The following is an 18756-nucleotide window of genomic DNA, read 5'->3' on the forward strand; positions in this document are numbered from 1 at the left end:
CACAGAAGGCTTCAATATTAGCTAATATTAAGACTCAGTGGAGTCTCTTCATAAACTGACTGGAGGTTAAACGTGGTGCCAGCTACTGGAGACGGCAGACGAATCTGTGTGTTTACACGCATGTGGTGTGTACTCATGTGCCTGTGCACATGGGATTTCACCAGATTAAAAAAATATATATATATATCAGCAGGCAGCTCAACATCAGCATCTTCCTCTGCCCCCGTGGTGTCACTTTTCTTTTTTGCAAATATGTAGTTTTATTGGGTGGCTAGTAGGTTTTTAGTGAAACTATTCACTATTCATACACAAAACATGATTCATTTATTAGGTGAAAAAAGTATTATTTCTTATTTTTTTTGAAAATGGAAAACTGTCAGTTCTACAGAGTCCTACAGCTTTGCATTTTTAAACCAGTGAAGTACTGAAGAACTTTTTTAGATTAGATTTTATTTTTTTTAATCAAAATTTAACTGAATTCTAATTAATAAACAATATACACTCATCAGCCACTTTATTAGGTGCACACTGCTAGAGCTGGGTTAGACCTCTTTTGCCTTTAGAACTTCATTAGTTCTTCATGGCATAGATTTAACAAGGTGCTGGAAAGACTCCTCTGAGATTTTGGTCCGTATTAACATGACAACTTGAGCAGCTGTCAAATCTGTTACACCTGCGGATTTGACAAGCGCACATTGGTGATGCAAATCTCCCGTTCCTATCCCAAAGGTATTCAGTTGGATTGAGATACGGCGATTGTGGAGGCCATTTAAGTGCACTGAACTCACCATCATGTTTAAGGCTATGTTCACACTGCAGATCTTAATGCTCAATTCCGATTTTTGGATCAAATCCGATTTTTTTGTCTAGTTGTTCACACTACAGATAAAATGTGTCAGCAAACACGCTCCAGTGTGAACCCTCAAAGTGGCCCGCATGAGCAAAAGGAGAAGTCACACACAACGTGCTCTGTTTAGACCCAGAGCAAACACTATTGTTTGACTGATGGCCCTTAATATAAAGACACTTTTTGGACTTTACGTTTCCCAATTTTGCTTTAAGTTGTAAAGTTGTTTTGTTATTTACATATGGCCTAATAATCATTCTTATTGCTGTTTTAGAGAGGAGTGGTGCTTCATTTTTCCATCTCCCTAGTGAGTGTGGACGCTTCATCTCTTTGCTCTTTAAACGCTTTGCTTCTTTTATTGATTTTTATGCTGATTTTTTCCCTTTTTTCCGTATGAGCTTCAGTTTCACTAACATCTACACGGGATGGCCAGGAAGCGTCCGCGATGTCTTCTCCGGCGCTGATTATTGGCGTCTGTCTTGTGTCAGTGACGTAAAAAACAGATTTAATGCGACATGACCATTCAAACAGCAGTCGCTTTAAAACATCAAATCATCGGATTTGAAAATATCAGATTTGTGCTGTTCACATGATCGGATATGGGTCGCATAGGATCAAAAAAGTCGGATTTGATGCGCTTTCGCCTGCAGTGTGAACGTAGCCCAAGAAACCAGTTTGAAATGATTCATGTGTTACCCTGGTGGAGGCAGCCATCAGATGGGTACACTGTGATCATGAAGGGGTGGATATGGTCAGCAACAATACAGCTAGGCTTTGGCATATAAATGATGCTCAACTGGAACTAAGGGGCTCAGTCCATCCATCCATCCATCCATCTTCTACCACTTATCTAGGTTAAGGTCAAGGGGGCAAGCCCAGACTTCCTACTTCTTCCAGCTCACCTGGGTGGACACCAGGTTGTTCCCAAGCCAGCCAAGACATAATCTCTCCAGCAAATTCAGAGACCTCCTCCCAGTTGGAGCCTGAAACACCTTGCCTTTGAGGTGTCCAGGAGGCATCAGATGCCCAAACCCCCTCAGCTGGCTCCTTTCCCTCCTTGAATTATCAGGGAGTCCTAAAACTCCTTGATAATTCAAGGAGGTGGTTTGTATGTTTCAGTGATCCCAGGAGCTTTTATGTCAGAGGAAATTTTTCCCTGCTAAGGTCTCCTAGATACAAGGCAAGAAGACATTTAGGATCGCCTCTATCCTAATGCTGAAGAATCAGGACCAGGCAATATTTTTCCAATTTTAGTGAGCCTGTATGAACTTGCAGCCTCAGTTTCCTGTTCTTAGCTGACGGGATTGGCTCCTGATCCGGTTTTCTGCTGCTAGAGACCGTCTGCTTGAAGAGCATATTGTGCATTCAAAGAGGCTCTTCTGCTCATCTTGGTCATAACTAGTGGTTATTTGAATTACTGTTGCCTTCCTGACAGTTCAGAGCATTACATTCCATGTAAACCCTAGAGATGATTGTGGGAAAATCCCAGTAGATCACCAATTTGCAGGCCACCACCATCTGGAACAAACAGCCACACAACATTCAAAGTCTTTTAAAATCCCCTTTCTTCCCCATTTTGATTCTCGCTTTAAACTTCATCTTGACCATGTCTAAATACCTGAACGCAGTAGGCTTCTGCCAACCATTGAACAAGTGTCCCTAATGAAGTGGGCAGTGAGCAAAAATTTGCTTTTGTTATCAAAAAATTAAAGATCAAGTAATTTTTTTAAAGTAAAATCTAACCTAACAGTGAATACAGAGCCTTAAATTGTTACTGTCTGCTGTTCTGCTGCTGGAGACGATTCCTACTGTATGTCCGTGTTACGACACCATTTTAAAATGTATTTAAATATTTCTGTAATGAGTTACTTAAGATTATGAAAAGCATGGCATTAAAATGATTATAAACACAGATGAAACTAATGAAAGTCACACAGAGAGACAGAGAGAGGAAAATGTTATGAAACAGTTTCTTTCTGCTGAGCTGACTTAATCATTTTGCAAATTAGCTTTTGTCATCACTATTAGAGGGGAAAAAAACAAGGCACACATAATTTCAGATTAGCTCCATTTCCATTTGATTCTGTTATTTGCACAGAGCTTCTTGCTCTGCACGAAATTAACACATCTGAATTCACTACGTCCTCATGTGATCCAAGGTCTCCTGTGCCAATATCTATGAACAGAACAGCAAAACAATTTGACGAGAGCCCCTTGGATATTAATTAAGTCCTCCACTTTGCTTCCGTAGCTGCTGTATCGGTTGCCGTAGCACTTGCAGGCATGGCATTTAAACATTCCTACCACAAAATAATGAGTCTCTACAACAAATACAGGTAGAGTAAACTGGCAGGGTGTATCAACATCTTTCACATATGTAAATATGTATATACAGAAATCTGACATTTGGTTGCCAAAGAAAACCCAAAACAGCAAAAAGCCACAATTATATAAAAAATAATAATAATAAAAAAAGAAGATAAAACCCTGCTCGGAGGCAAATCCAGACAGGTCATTAATTGGAGCATTAATTAGCATGAGAACAAAATCACCCATCTTTTCTCATGGAGGCGTGAGATTAACTATGGCACAGATCCAGGATAGAGGCGAATGAAGCTGTTGGGAGGGCTGCGGCGGATGAATTTTTATTGACCGAAGGAATGTAGTGACGGCCGCCGGTGCGAGAGCCCTGTAACGGCACAAGCTAACTTGACCCATAAATAATTGCAGTAAATGTGCTTGCTGTACACCGCGCAGAAAATGAGCGGAGGCCTGTCGTAAACAAATCACTGCGAGCCGGGAATGATAAACAGCCAAGTTACAGTGAGTGAGCGTGAGCGAGAGAGTCGAGGGTCCAGAAACGGAGATGTCAAACACATCGTCCGGGAGTCGGTCAAGGAAGGCGAAAAAGCTGGCCTCAGCGAGACGCGAGGATGTTTGGGAGGAAACGCTTGCACAGTGTAAGATCAGCTACTGCTTTAAATCTGCATAATCACAATAATTGTGAGGAAAAGACCACAGCGTGAAGTAATTACTGGCTTGAGCAGCAAAAAGCCCTTCTTAAAATAATGAACTGTTTCAATAAATAAGTCTAGAAATCACTTTTAGTGTTACAGTTGTTCTAATACACAATACCAAGGGAATAATAATGGCGTCGGTGCCAGGATTCTGTGGAGTGAGGTATTTATAACACTGAAAAATGTCCTCCCATACATTTGCTGGCTCCTTATAATTACCATAATAAACAGAGTGGAAATATATGTTTAGGGGATACGAGATATTGGTATTGTAGGACGTCCTCTAATACCTGCTAACGAGCTCCAGTGAAATATGTTCATTAAACATTGGGAGGCGCTTTGCTGAATTAGGCTCAAGAAGCTCTGAGCAAATAGATGATTGGCCTGTGGTTCAGGCGCATGGTTAGCAGTGTGGGGGAAAACAAAAATCTCACAATCTTTCTCCTAAGCACACAGTATGTGTTTTTGGGGGTTTTTTCCCCCCAGACAAGCACATTTGCATATTCATGAGTGACTGACACAGGCTTTATTGATGTTCACTCTCCTGTGAGAGAGAGAAGACATTGGGTTGGGGGCGGTGGGGGAAGTGGGGACTTCAATCTTGTGAGTCATCATTAAACAAAATAAACTCGTCTCTAGGCTCATAGGGAGGTCTGGGAAACATGATGAAGACGGTAAAAGAGATTTTTTTAAAAAGTCAATAATTTATATTTAACACCACACCACACCTCTCTGTTTGTATCTTCGTATATAAACAGATATACGTGTGTTTGTGTGTGTGTGTAAGTTTGTGTCCGTGCCAGCTGAGAGGGATCAACCGCCCTCGCACTGCTTTGTGCCGCAGTGCCCCATTGATGAATAGGAAGGAAAAAGGGGGAGGCAGAGGACCTGGCAAGGTAGGTAATAGAGTAAGCCAAGAGACATCCCAGCTTGCTACTTTCTTTCTTTCTTTCTTTCTTTCTTTCTTTCTTTCTTTCTTTCTCCCCCCCTTAAATTGGCCCTATGGGGCTGATCTACCTGCATAACAATGAGAAGGTCAAAGACCAAGATGAAGGAAGCTAGGAAGGCTCTGGAGACCTCATCACTGGGCAGGAAGCCTCGGTTCAGGTTGTCCCAGCTGATCCAGTCGGTACTGATGACCAGAACCACTACTGATGTCAGAGAGATGAGTACTGTCCTGCAGCACAGGAGAGAAGAGGAGCATGATAACAAGCATTAAACTTGAGAAAAAAAAGAACATCTAAATATTTTTCTAAATTTCAGCCTAGATAGGTGCACAGTTAGCATCACATATCTCAGAACACAAACAACAGGTACGACAGCTACAAGAGAAGATCAATCTTGCACTGTTCGGTCTCTCTTCATGGACTCAATAATGCATTGAACCACACTCTTTTACCAAGATTTGACAAATAGCGTGAGTTTCCAGGAAGATGAATGTGCATAGACAATAACTGTGTCTGTTTGTGGATGCAGAGACAATGTAATTCAAAACTCTACTGCATACATATTTCCATGCATTTACATATTTAACATGAGCCAAAATATCACTTACCTAGAGAGGGCTTTTTGGGGTTTTTTTGCATTCTTTAACACTTCCCGCATTTCGTTCATGTCACACTGGGATTACTCTGCATTCAGTGTTCACTGAAAAATTTCTCAGCCATGTGAAGAGAGGCAATGTGACTTAGTATTATTCTCCACTGTGTATTTTGTCTCAATGTCACCCAGCGATTATTGTGCAGTTGTGTGCATTCTCACACCACACATCGGTTGGCTGCATTGCAGATAGTGACTGCCAGCTCATATCCCATTTCAGCTGTTTGAGAGATAAATTTTGAGGGGTTTTATTATTCCACAAGCGGCATTCCCTTCCCTCAGCACGGACGACTTTTGGCGCTGTCCTTTACAATTTGCAACGGCCCTTCAGCACATATTGACAAGACATATCCAGCGACGCATTTATCAATCACATTTCAAGCGCTGAATTTCAAACGATAGCTCATCAAATCTGGCATTGATTGTGACACGGATAGCTGAGGCATCCATCAATATAATGGAGGGCTGCAGAAAAGTCGCCGAACAGTTCGTCCGCCTGCATTCTAATTGCAGGTGAATCAATTCGGCGAAAAGGAAATGTTAAAACGCTGCGGCCAAATTCGCTTTGAAGTTTAAGATGTCTCGAGCTCTCTGTGTTCCTATTAACTAGATGTCAGACCTGTTTCAGTTTTTTTCACTTTTTTACAATGACCCCGAGATGAACCGCTGCAGAAGCTTTTACGTGAAATATCTGAATGACACGCTATGTCAAACTATCTGACAGCACCAAAGGACTTTTGTGAATGAATGCCGCTGGGACCGTGCAGCGGTGGTGTAGTGCATCTAAACAGGGAGTGGTTCTACTTGTCTGCTGAGTAAAGTGTGCATCAGACATGGTTTGCAGCATTTGTTTAGCACTTATTTCAGGGTCACAGCTTGTGGTATGAGTAAGTAAAAGCCGGGGCTATGGTTTGCCTGGAGACCTCGCTGTGTCCATTGATTTTCAGCCTGTTCTTCTAATTAAAGGTGCTGACACTGAGTGAGGGATGATTAACATGGCTATTGACTGTGTGTAACCCTGCAACGCGCTGAACAGATCACATAACACGCACACATGCATGTACACACTCCTATAGAGCATTACAGGAAGACGTAGTATAATTCAAAGCTTGAGGAAATATTGATATCTTATGTGCATGCAGGTAAAGAAAAGCACAGTCTAACAGACATTCTATTTCAGTGTAAGAAAATGACATACCAGAAGAGGACGATCCTGTTGTTGCCTTGTTTCCAGAACCTTCTGGCAGCTTTGCCCCAGTCTGGGTAGTGCTGATCCTGGAGCATCATGTCTGTCACCTGTAGAAAGTAAAATAATGTAATAGTTCTCTGTGTGGGTTGGGGGAGAGTTGTTACCCTAACTGAGGAAGTTCAAGTGTCTTGAAATCTAGTTCACAAGTTACGGGCAGGCGATGCATGAGATTGACCTGTAGATTGGCCCACTGCCCGCAGTAATGCAGGCACTCGGCCCTGTTTTCACCGCAGCGGTGAAAACAGGGCTGAGCCAGAAGCTTTTGATTCACCAGTCCATCTACATTCCTACCCTCACACCAACTCTGGATGGTGACCGGAGGAACAAGGTCACGGATAAAAGTGACATAAATTTCCTCTGTAAAATGGCTCAGCTCAGGTTTACAGTGAGAATATCAGAGCAGAATCACTGCTCCTTTGCATCAAAAGGAAGCAGCTGAAGTGGTGTGGGCATCTCATCAGGATCATTCATGAATGCCTCCCTTTGGAGGAGATGCCGGGACAGAACTGTGTGTCTCATCTAGCCTTTGAGTGCCTCTGGGTCCTCTAGGATTAAAATGGCAAACACAATGATGTCAGGATTAAAATACTTAGGCTTCTGCCACTGCAACCCAACTTCTGATAAGCAGAAGAAACTGTCTGAATGGAGTTAGTGAGCAAACTGTCAAAAAAGTTACTGCATCCATCCATCTTCTTCCGCTTATCTGGGTCTGCATCATGGGGGCCTCCGTCTAAGCAAAGAAGCCCACACCTCCCTCTCCACAGCCACCTATTCCAGCTCATCCAGAAGGACACTGGGGCATTCCCAAAGCCAGGTCTACCAGAGGGCAGGCCCATGTTGCTTCTTCAGACTACATCTGGCTGAGCCCTGTCGACTAAGACCGAACCACCAGGTGCTCTAACTGTGCCCCTCCCTAAGGCTGGCTCCGTGGTTGGGCCCTGGTAACCCTGCCCCAGGCAGGGTAGTCATTTCCCATAGGTTCTCTTCAGAGGAGCATGGATAGATACAGCAAATGAAACCCAAGTGTTAATTGAAAATTTCAGAGGAGGATCGTAAAGATTTTTATATTTTTTTGTTGATGAAGGCAGGCTACCTGTTTCCCTAATGATTTGGGCTAACCACCTTCTAGATGTAGCTACATATGTAATGTACTAGAAAGCCATAAAAGTAATATGAATCATTTCAAAGTCAAAGGGAAACTTTGACTATGTCGTCTAAATTTTTGGGTGGTGCATAAATCTCTTATATCTTATTAGTGTTTTTGAAAAATATTTCTTTAGCAATCATAGATGTGTACACGTCAATATGACTCAAAAAGTGTGCTATATAAATGCCAGTCCATTTAGATAATGTTCAAGTGTTGCCATATTACGTGTGCAAACATTCTCAACAAACAATAAGAAACAAAGTATTAGCATTTCTTACTTAAAAGTTTCCATCTAGTGGAAATCATAATCAAACCATCTGGTTTATCAGGACATTTCAATTATACATATGCTAACTACTGTATATGCTAAACAAATAACAATGCTGCATGCTGCTCCAGAGTTACAAACTTACAGTGAAGGACATAATTCTGCCTCCTAAATATACATGTATGCGTGTACATGACTCTGTGCCCATAAATCTATGTTATTTGCAGACACTCCTTAACTCAACTCGTCATGTGTATAAAGGATCAATTTGTTCCTTTCCAACCTTTCCACCACCATGGGCAAGAGCAAAGAGCTGTCGAAGGACATCAGGGACAAGACTGTAGACCTGCACGAGGCTGGAATGAGCTACAAGACCATCGGCAAGAGGTTTTGTGAGAAGGTGACAACGGTTGGTTTGATTATTTAGAAATGAAAGATAGTGATTGATGGAACACCATCAATCGCCCTCAGTCTGGAGTTCCATGCAAGATCTTGCATCATGGGGTGAGAATGATCCTTAAAAAGGTGGTGGATCATCTCAAAACCACACAGGAGGAGCTTGTTAATAATCTGAAGGCAGTTAGCGGTTACACAGTCACCAAGAAGACTGTTGCTAACACAACACTGTGATGGATTGACATCTTGCAGTGCCTGAAAGGTCCCCCTGTTCAAGAAGGCACATGTGCAGGCCTGTCTTAAGTTTGCAGAACATTCAAACAATGCAGAGAAGGTTTGGGAGAAAGTCCTATGGTCAGATGAAACCTAATTTGCTCTATCAACTTGACCTGCTGTATTTGGAGAAAGAGAAATGCCAAGTATGACCCAAAGATTACCATCCCCACCATCAAACACAGGGGAGGACCACTATGCTTTGGGCTGACTTCATGTCATGTACCATAAAAACTTGGACAAGAACCTCCTTCCCTCAGCCAGAACACTGAGGATGTCAATGTGTCTTCCAGCATGACAATGACCTAAAACATACCACCCGGGCAACAAATGAGACTAAAGAAGAACCACATTAAAGTCACTGAGTGGCCTAACCATTCTCCACTCCTCAATAGAAAATCTATGGAGGGAGATTTGAGTTGCCAAGCAGCAGCCAAGAAACCGAAAGGATTTAGAGAGTTTCTGCAAAGAGGAGTGAGTCTAAATTCCTCCTAAGACGAGAGTCAACCTTGTGACCAACTACAGAAAGTATCTTACTCCTCTGCTGCCAAAAAGGGTTTCTCAACTAAGTACTAAGTCATGGAAGGAATCAAACACTTATTTCACTCAGTGACGAGCAAATCAGTGTGTAACTTTTCTGTAATGGATTTTTTTCCTGGATTTTTGGTTAATATTCTCTCTTAATTAAAATGAAAGCACCATAAAAATTAAAAAAATAATAAGTCTCTAACTGTGCAAACTTACAAATTTGGCAGCTGATTAAATGCTTATTTCCCTAAACTGTATGACATGTTACTCTACAGGTATACAGTTTTGAATACTGAACAGATATAAAGTTGTGAATACTGAATGATTCATACTGAATAGCATTCCATTGTTGATTTACCACTAATGACTATGTGATTACCTTGAAACATACTCGCTTCTTTCAGTATTAATGTTGTGCTTCCAACAGCTAGGGAAATAGTTTTTACGCTGTCATCCTTAATGTCATTAAAAGTCAATTACGGGAGATCTTCTTTGCACGGCTGCAGAGTTGTGTCAGAAAGCATAGCGTCTAAAGAAATTCTTTATGTGGAGCTGCTGCAGAGGCAAGGTCAATTCGTCAATAAAGCACCTCACTGCAGATAGTGTGTTGGAGAAAGAATGTGAATCAGGGAATCGATGAGATGTTTCTGGCTTTGCACCATTTCAAAAACAGACACTTCCTGTTCACTCAACCAGTAAAGCTATACTGTAAATCTGCTATGCAGAGGAGACACAGAGGTCATCTTCAAAGTGCTTCATTGAATTAATCAAATGTAAAAAAAAAAAAAAAAAAGCTTGGAGGGATTTTGGAATCAGCACTTCGTCTTGGCCTACCTGTGCCTCCCTGATTCACCTTCTCACTCGCTTCCTCCCCTGGCTCCCTTCTGACCACACTTTTACATTTCCCTTTCCCCTTCACCTCTGTTTCTTACCGACTACCTCCCTCCTCCTCTGCCTCCTTTTCTGTCTCTCCTTCCACCCGCTCTCTTTCTCTGCAGTATGTACTGTAGAATACTAATGTGACCGGTGAGAGAGCTTGTCAAGTTGTCTCAGCTGTGTGGATGCTGGTGTCAAAGCCCGCACTCCTCCCACCACAGGTAGTCCTGTCCCGCTGGAGCTCTCCTCCTCTTTTTATTTTGATAAATGAACAGAGGTAGGTTTCTTCTACAACACACTCTGTCCCTCCCTGTGCACCTATTGTTTCCTCTGACCCTCCTTACATCAGTCGCATGTTCCTCTGAGGGTTTGATAGCAGACTGAACTAGATTAGTGTGGAAAGCTGCATTGTAAGTGTGTGCCTTGATATGGCTGAGAGGATACACCTGACCTAGAAATTAGATTTTGGTACATGAAGAATGGCTTCATTTGTATCTTGACCTGGTTGTAAACATGATTTATTAAATTATTATGATATGAACACAGCTAAAAGTAACCATGCTTGCAGCCATGCAAGGCTTATCAGATTTAAATTTTTTTTTTTTTTAAACACTCATTGGGTCAAATACTTGGTCATCATTGCTGCTTAGAGGTTGCTGCTGTTAACCTTTTATTCTTAGCTCTGCACCGTCCGTCATTTGTCACAGATTTGTACAAAGTTTTAGGAAGGCTGAGTATTTAGGCTCACAATTTTTTTGTTATATTGACCAAACTTATAGTCTGGGAAGGTCTATCAGATATATGTTACCAGAATTTTGTTTGCCTTCTTCTATGATATGAAAATGATTAAATGTTTCATATCAGATATGAGAGAAAAACATTTCACTTTTATAAAATTATCAAAACCTATAAGCATACTTAGTGGGTTAGTAATTCAGCATAGTGTATTTGAGCAGTGCATGATAGTCTATATTATATTAAATACTTGATGCTCATTGTTGCTGCTCAGCTAATTTATGAAGTTAGGGCTCTTTTTATTCTTAGCTCTGTACCATCAGGCAGTTGTCTCAGATACACTGTGTGGAGTGGATAAAATAAAAAAAACAAATAAAAAAACGAAACAAAACCCAAACAATTATTATTTCTGCAGTTTATGACGCCCACGATACAGGCTAAAGGTCATTAGCTTAAGTACATGCTAATGTGAAATTAAATGCAAGCTAGTTAGCAAGCTAGCTATAAAGAGCAGCTACTCTAATGAAAAAGTTCTAAAATGTTACCAGGAAAACATTTCACAATATAATGCAGATGTTTTCACAAGAATCCCAAGTTTAGCAAGACTGAGTTTTTATTTCACTTTTTTTAATACTGACTTGCTTATGCATTCGTCTATTAGATTTTTACTATTATTTTGCTAACTGTATATTGCACTTTAATGAAGCAGGCTGAACTAAATGGTTTTCTCTTGATTAGATTTTTTTTGTATCAGGTATGAAAAAAAGAGTCATAAAATTATCAAAAAGTATTAGTATTTTAGTTATTCAGCATTTCCAATTATATTTAAACATTTTCTTAAATAAAGCTGCTATTCTTTATTAAACTGTGATCTACTATGCGTTGAAAAAAATAAAGCTTAACACAATTTCATTTAACAAATCATGGTGTTAGCATGAATAAGAGGTTTATTTTCAATCATTTCAGTCATTGTGCTTTTCATAATGCAGGGTTAAAATTTGAAGGTCTGTCTTTCTTTTCATAAAAGCTGACTTATTTAATGTGGACACGGATGAGTTCAAATCTCACCATCCAGGCAGTGACAAAATCTCCCATCCATGTCCCCACAGCAGCAATCTTCATAAAACTCTCATTCCTGATGCCCATGTATTCTGTCACCATGTGAGGCCTGTAAGGAAAGAGAGCACCAGAGTGAAAAGAACATTTAAAAAAAAAGTAGCATAAGGGTAATAAAGGCAAGCACAAAGGAAGGTGGCAAGAGGACTGACAAAAATGAGCCAAGAGGGGGAAAGAGATAAAATGGTCACTGGGCCTAAGTATCATGATGCTAGCTGTCAGAGTCAATCAATATCAATCTAATGCCGTGAAAACAATGAGTGATGGCTCTACCTTCCATAAAGCCCATAGGATTGTAAACAATTTACACCAGCGCAATGGAATTTATGCAGTATCACTACTTTCATTTGGTCCCGCAGTGTTTGGCAAATTATCCATTTGTCTGGCAAATTTGCCTAGCTGAGTGAGCTCAGTTAACATGTGTGGCAGCACAGAAGCAAAACACATACTAGGCCAAGACACGCCATTAGAGAAGCAATCTCACATGCAATAGCATCTGATAAGAAATGACATGCTTTCTTTGGAGTCCTTGTTACACCTTCATTTCTGTACAGTAGGAGAAGATGAGAAGCTTTTGTTCAGTGCTGCAAACCCACCCACCAACCCAACATGCTCGCACACCACATCACTACATTTTCTCCAGGTAATGGCTCAGGGAGGCAGGAAAAGTGGGTCAGTCGCCTCGTATATGGGACTTGCAAGGGAGAGGAGGAGGAGAACAGAGGGGAGCGAGGAGGCCTGTTTGATCTCCTGGCAGGCAGTTGTCTTAGAAACTGAGCAGGTGGGCGCCCATCACCTCCCCCTGCAGCCTCCTCTCACCCCCGACAGGTCACACTCATGAATATAATAGATGGCAGTGGATAGGGCTCTGGCTGTGCTTTCAAGGGGTCGTATTTGAAGTCAATGGTTCAATTTCTCTTTGTTTTCTCCAGTTATTTTCTGGCCACATTAAAACACCAATGAAAATATTTTCTATAGCGCTGAAGCTTCGGAAAAAGAAAAAGAAAATCTAGTAGTTTATTTCAGTGCATGTTTCGCCATAATGCTTCATTTTCATGTTCACTTTGTAAATGAGCTGTTGTCACACAAGTCGAATCAATCGGACAAAAAGCCGCAGAAGGCAAGCCATTCAAGATATTACGGGTAGGAATTAGTTTTAATTAAAGCTAATTGCTCATGCTTTTCATGGAGTGCAGATCTAAAGCACAATAAAGGTTCATAGGCAATACAAAGCAATTATGATTAATTGTAGTGCACTAGGGACCCAAATGCCAACCGTTCTTAACTACCTGCTTACTCCAACTATGCATGACATATCCTTCCCTGGAACGAAGCAGCATAAATAATATGTCATCAATGCAGCATGCATTTAACGGATTTGACAGGATTTTATTGACGAAAATGTGCAGCATTGCAGGTGACGTATTGCTTCACTTAAGGCCGCAAATAAAACGGCCTTGATTGGAATGGCGATTTATATCTGCATTAAGTCGGTTAGACATTCAGTGGCTTGGCGCGGCTCCAGTTGCCAAGGAGATCCCATTGGGAGTCATTTACCCGCAGCGAAATTCTAATCGATACTTCTGGAAATGCTGTCTGGCACCACATGGTAGGTTTTAAATCTAAAAAACTACCCTGCTGCCAACCCCTGCCCTTCTCACATATTTAATTGAGCAAATGTTACCCATGCACTGAAGTAGGTTTTTTTTTTTTCCTTTTCTTGCAGAGCACCTATGATGAGTTTGGGGACTCTTTGCACTGCATGATCAGAGGCAGAACTCTCTGACTTATTCATGCTGACTGAAAATTTAATGGCCTTTAGAGCCGGATGACCTAATGAGAGAATTCAGTGTAGTGGAACATCAGTACAGTAGCACCATGAATAATCAGCCCTAAAATGGCTCCCGTGGCTTAATCGCAGAGCCAGTTGCAATGTCAGTGCCAGCACGGCCGGCTCAGCCAGCTTTGACCCTCTGAGGAATGTTATCAGGTTTCCCACACTTGTTCAGACATAATATTCAAGGACATTTCAATGCCTTTCTATCAGTCTTGTCCCATCGCATGCAAGAAATTACAATTTTGTGCTACAGAGGTTAAAGACTTACAAAGTTTGAGGAGTTTGGGTGTTACCCCTGTTTGACATTAACCAGACCATTTCAACTGTTGCACTAGTGCTGCCATCTGCAAAATATTTCGTTCCCCCCCTTTGGTGCCAAGAAATCTCACTTTTTTTACTTCTTAAAGTCTCTAGAGATACGTTTCTGGGTTTAGCTGTCACTGTCACTCAAGTTCACATCACATTATTTATGTTCTATTATGTGCTTAGATTTTTACTTACTTTCCTTTAAAATGTTTTTTTTAATAATAATAATAATAATAATAATAATGGATACTTTATTGATCTCCATGGGGAAATTACTTGTTTTTCCTCTGCATTTGACCCATTCACTCAGTGAAGCAGTGGGCAGCCCACTAAGCAGGCGCCCGGGGAGCAGTGTGTAGGGACGGTACCTTGCTCAGGGGTACCTCAGGGTAGCCGTTAAGTGGATTCGAACCGCCGACCTTCCGATCATGGGGCGACCACTTTACCTACTGAGCTATCCCTGCCCCACGTCTAATTCAAATCAATTTGATTTATATAGCACCATTTCGTATCAACAAACACATCAAAGTGCTTTCTGTTGTAAGTTAAAGACCCCACAATAGTAGATAAGCAAATTATAAACCACAATAATCACATGACCCCCTATGATCAAAGACTTGGCAACTGTGGGAAGGAAAAACTACCTTTTAACAGGAAGAATCCTCCAGGACAGCGGTCCCCAACCCCCGGACCGGTTGTTGTCATGGTACCGGGCTGCGAGAGCTGAGGCTCGGGTGTGAAATTCATGGTTTTCAGCTTTATTTTTTTTAAAATCGTTTTTATCGTTAACTTGGTTTCCCTGGGTCTTTTCCCGTTTGTGATGAATAAATCTTCTTTTCTTTGGTACCGGTTCTGGTTTTATTTTGTTGTATTTATCCAGCTGGTCTGTGAAAATATTGGGGTTGGGGACTGCTGCTCCAGGAGATCAAGGCTTTATGGGTTCAGGGTAAGAGCATCAATTTATCATCTTTTGGGTTAAATAATATTGACTTTTGTCAAAGTAATGCTGGCAGCCAGATTTTTCTTTGCCATTAGCCTGTGTTAATTTGTTTATTTGCATTTCAATTAAATACTGCTAAGCAAGTATTTAAATATTTTTTACTTTCAGTTCAGATGCTGTGGCCTCATCTAGGGAGTGATAACATCTATAGCAAGTCATAGTGCAGTTTTTTGAATTATAATGTCCAGTTAGAATTTCCCAGGGCCTTCGGTTATTTGCCATTTCATTATATTAGCACACGAACATTATTAAAATCATTATGTATCGCCCAAGCCAGAGGTACGTGTTTTCCCAAGATAATGCATCGGAACCTCCTTTTAGAACTGTGGCCACATAAAACCACACGAATGTGCCACGTAACGAGACTCTCAGGAATAGTGTGGCTCTGTGCAGGGGCTTTAAATATGTATACCAATAAAAGTCTTTCCTCTACTGTTATGGCTTTTCCATTTCATCAGCAATCTGCAATGCAGCATTGTGCCCAACCCTCACACTGCGCACCGTCTTCCTTGATATATTTAATTTAAAAAAAAAAGGTTTATGGTTTAATTTTATTTTAATCAAATATGCCAAGTGAGAGCAGCTATGATGGTTAAGGGTATAAAACAGCATGCTGAGAGAGCTTTCACTACTCTGAGTCATCACATGCCCTCAATTTCTATTAATTTTTTCAATGTCCGCTTGGACGTATACATAAGCCCTCACACTGGCTTTTATAAACTTGTTTTCTCTTTTGGACAGGCAGTGATTTAGTGACTGTAACAACCGAGTGACCTCTTCTGCCCCGTAAAGACTGGACTCCCTCAGAACATTAAATTGCGACCTTGGCTGGCTCCACATTAAAATGCATTGCCCGTCTCCTCCTTCTGCACTACAGTACACAAGGCTGTATTTACAGTATACAACGGTGAGCAGCAGTGGTTACCAGGAAGCATAAAGCTGTCAATATTGACTCTCTTCACTATCACTACACCGTCTCCCAAGGCAACTTAAAATCTCAATTTGTCACTCACCCATTGTATTAAACTGGCTGAAGATTGAGTCCTATAGTCTTTGCCATTCCCTTGGCTCAAGATTGGGAGTAAATATCAGTGAGCAATATCATAGACAGTATCTGGCTCTTCTACTCATCAGTTTTCTATTAGGACAGAAGAGTCCACAACTAGGTGCATGTGTATTTTACCACCAAATGCATTTACAGGCACTTCAAAGTCTTAACAATAAAACATAAAATTTTTAAACAACACATTTAAACATTTAATGTACATGAGGGACATTTGGTTAAAAGCAAATGACAAAAGGTGCTACAGACTTTACGCAGGGTTCTTTCTTTAACTTCTTTATTTCTCATGTGGTGAGTCTTCTCTCACCCCCATTCTCTGCGGCCTACTGGAGCGGGGGGGCTAGGAGGAGTGGGCCATCCGACTGCGGTCTGGGGCCTCCCTGCTGCTGCGGAGTCGGGGCGGTCTGCCTCTCCCCACCGCAGGGAAAAGGGTAACACCACCTGGGTCTGGGTGCAGTTCCCCCCTCCAGGGGCAAGGGTACCTAGACCCGGTTAGTAGAGTACGCTTGGGGAGTGTGATCGTGTATACAGCGTCCCTTTATGTCTGTCTCCACGTCGGTTGAGTGTGTAGTACATATGAGAGCATGAGGGTGGGAATGGATGTTTGTGTCTGTGTGTGCCTGTATGTCTGTGTCTATATGTCAGGTTGGGTATCAGACGCCACCTCTCTGGGGACATCTCGGGCCCTCCAAGGTTTGGAGGCCTATCTCCACCCACCACCACTTCCCCTGCCGGTGGCGGACTCCCTCAGGTATCGGTGCGTTGGTGGTTCTTTGTATCTGGGGGTGGGTGTCCGGGTACACACCGGCTCACTCCTTGGCGGCCGCTTATTGGAGCTCGCTCGGGCCACTTTGGAGGTGGGGTGCCCCCGGCCTCTCGGCCTGGGGCTCGGTCACTCAGGCACAGCTGGCTGCCGGCGGAGCTCACGGGCGCGTCACTGCAACTCCCCCTGGCTTCTGCTCCGCGGCTGCTGAATGAGCTCTCATCTGGGACTCTCCTTAGCTCTTACTGGGACAGTGGCGCGGCTGCCCCTCTGTTGGTCTTCCTTGGTCTCTTGTGTTCTGGGTGCCTCTGGATGTCTGGAGTTTTGATCTCCTCCATACCTGCTTGATACCATAGAGGACAGGGCTGTGGCTCCCCACACTCTCTAGCAGATCATTACATGGAGAAACCTTTGGAATGCAAGCATGCTGATCCACACAGGTATGCACACATGGGTATTCACAGATGCGGACTACAGCTTTCTTGGCTGCTGCCTCAAAGCACACTGTGCGCTGTCTATCTTGCGTGCTGCACAATATCGTTTATTATTTAGTAACTATTGATATCTATGACTAGCTAGTTTATTGTGATGGTGCTTTTTTTTTATTATTATTATTATGTTGCTCTTTGTTGTTTGCTGTCTCCCCTGTTTTTTTTGTTTTTCTTTCTCTCCATACAGGTGACCCAGGAGTTTTTTTTTTTTTTTTTTTTTCTCTCTCTTCCCCCCCTTCTCACCGTCTCTTCTCCCCTTTGGTTTTCTTTCTTCCTCTCCCCCTCTTTCTTTCATTCTTTCCCCCTGTCCTATTAAAAAAAAAAAAAAAAAAAAAAAAAAAGGATGACAAAGGATGAACTGAAGCTCCGCCATCACGTGATGTCACATGCTGCTGTTTCTGATGTCACTTCAGAAAAGAAAAAAAAAAAAAAAAGTCTTAACAATAAAACATAAAATTTTTAAACAACACATTTAAACATTTAATGTACATGAGGGACATTTGGTTAAAAGCAAATGACAAAAGGTGCTACAGACTTTACGCAGGGTTCTTTCTTTAACTTCTTTATTTCTCATGTGATGATTTCCCGGTGACATCGACAGCTCTTTGTGGATTTGTCACTAATCCCAAGCCTTTGCCACTAACGTCGACACAAACAAAGCGGCCTTATTCACAGTACCATAACAAATACAAGAGCAGGAATCCCAGTTTATTTTTAAACTTAAGATTTTCAGGCTGATTGCACTGTACAGTCATAAAGTTGATATTCTGTGTTTGGACAACCTTTTTTTTTGTTCTTCATCAGTGACAATATTTAGATTTTTAAGTTCATAAAGGTTCATAAATCAAAAGTAGATCCATCTTAGTTCAACTTAAGGGCACATCTGAAATCAACAAAGGTAGTGAAAAACATTCAGAAAACCCTGTATAGATGTAAACCTAAAGATTTTGCTTAGTATTGTTTTATTCTGTGCTATGTGTGGCATTTGGAAATGCCAGGGAATGTTTTATGAATTGCTTTTATTGAAAAATTGACCAAAAATGTAATAGCAACACAGCACGTAAAGTTTTATGTTGTTGTTTTGTTGTTGTTGTTGTTGTTGTTGTTGTTTTTTTGCACCAATCAACCGGCCAGGCAAAAGAATCTGCCGATTTCCAGTATTCCCAGCCCATAATGGTGACTGGCCAGTCACTCTCACATATGTCCGATTATGCCCCAGTTCATTTCATGAATGCACAACAGAGC

At 41.6% G+C, this 18756-nt stretch overlaps 1 protein-coding gene across 2 annotated transcripts in view; it reads right to left on the minus strand.

Moving 5' to 3' along the window:
- tmem117 (transmembrane protein 117) overlaps window positions 1-18756 on the minus strand; it is a 48216-nt gene that overhangs the window by 4024 nt on the left and 25436 nt on the right. The window contains exons 4-6 of one of the 2 annotated variants that reach the window (XM_080864808.1): window positions 12004-12103; window positions 6662-6759; window positions 4942-5041 (exon numbers count right to left, since the gene is read on the minus strand). In XM_080864808.1, the coding sequence (XP_080720934.1) occupies window positions 4942-5041; window positions 6662-6759; window positions 12004-12103 (298 nt within the window). Of the gene's footprint in view, window positions 1-4881; window positions 5042-6661; window positions 6760-12003; window positions 12104-18756 lie in introns of both variants that reach the window. The other variant, XM_080864807.1, reaches the window with a different exon arrangement.

The sequence above is a fragment of the Rhamphochromis sp. 'chilingali' genome, assembly GCF_963969265.1.
Source record: "Rhamphochromis sp. 'chilingali' genome assembly, chromosome: 2".
NCBI classification, from domain to species: Eukaryota; Metazoa; Chordata; class Actinopteri; order Cichliformes; family Cichlidae; genus Rhamphochromis; species Rhamphochromis sp. 'chilingali'.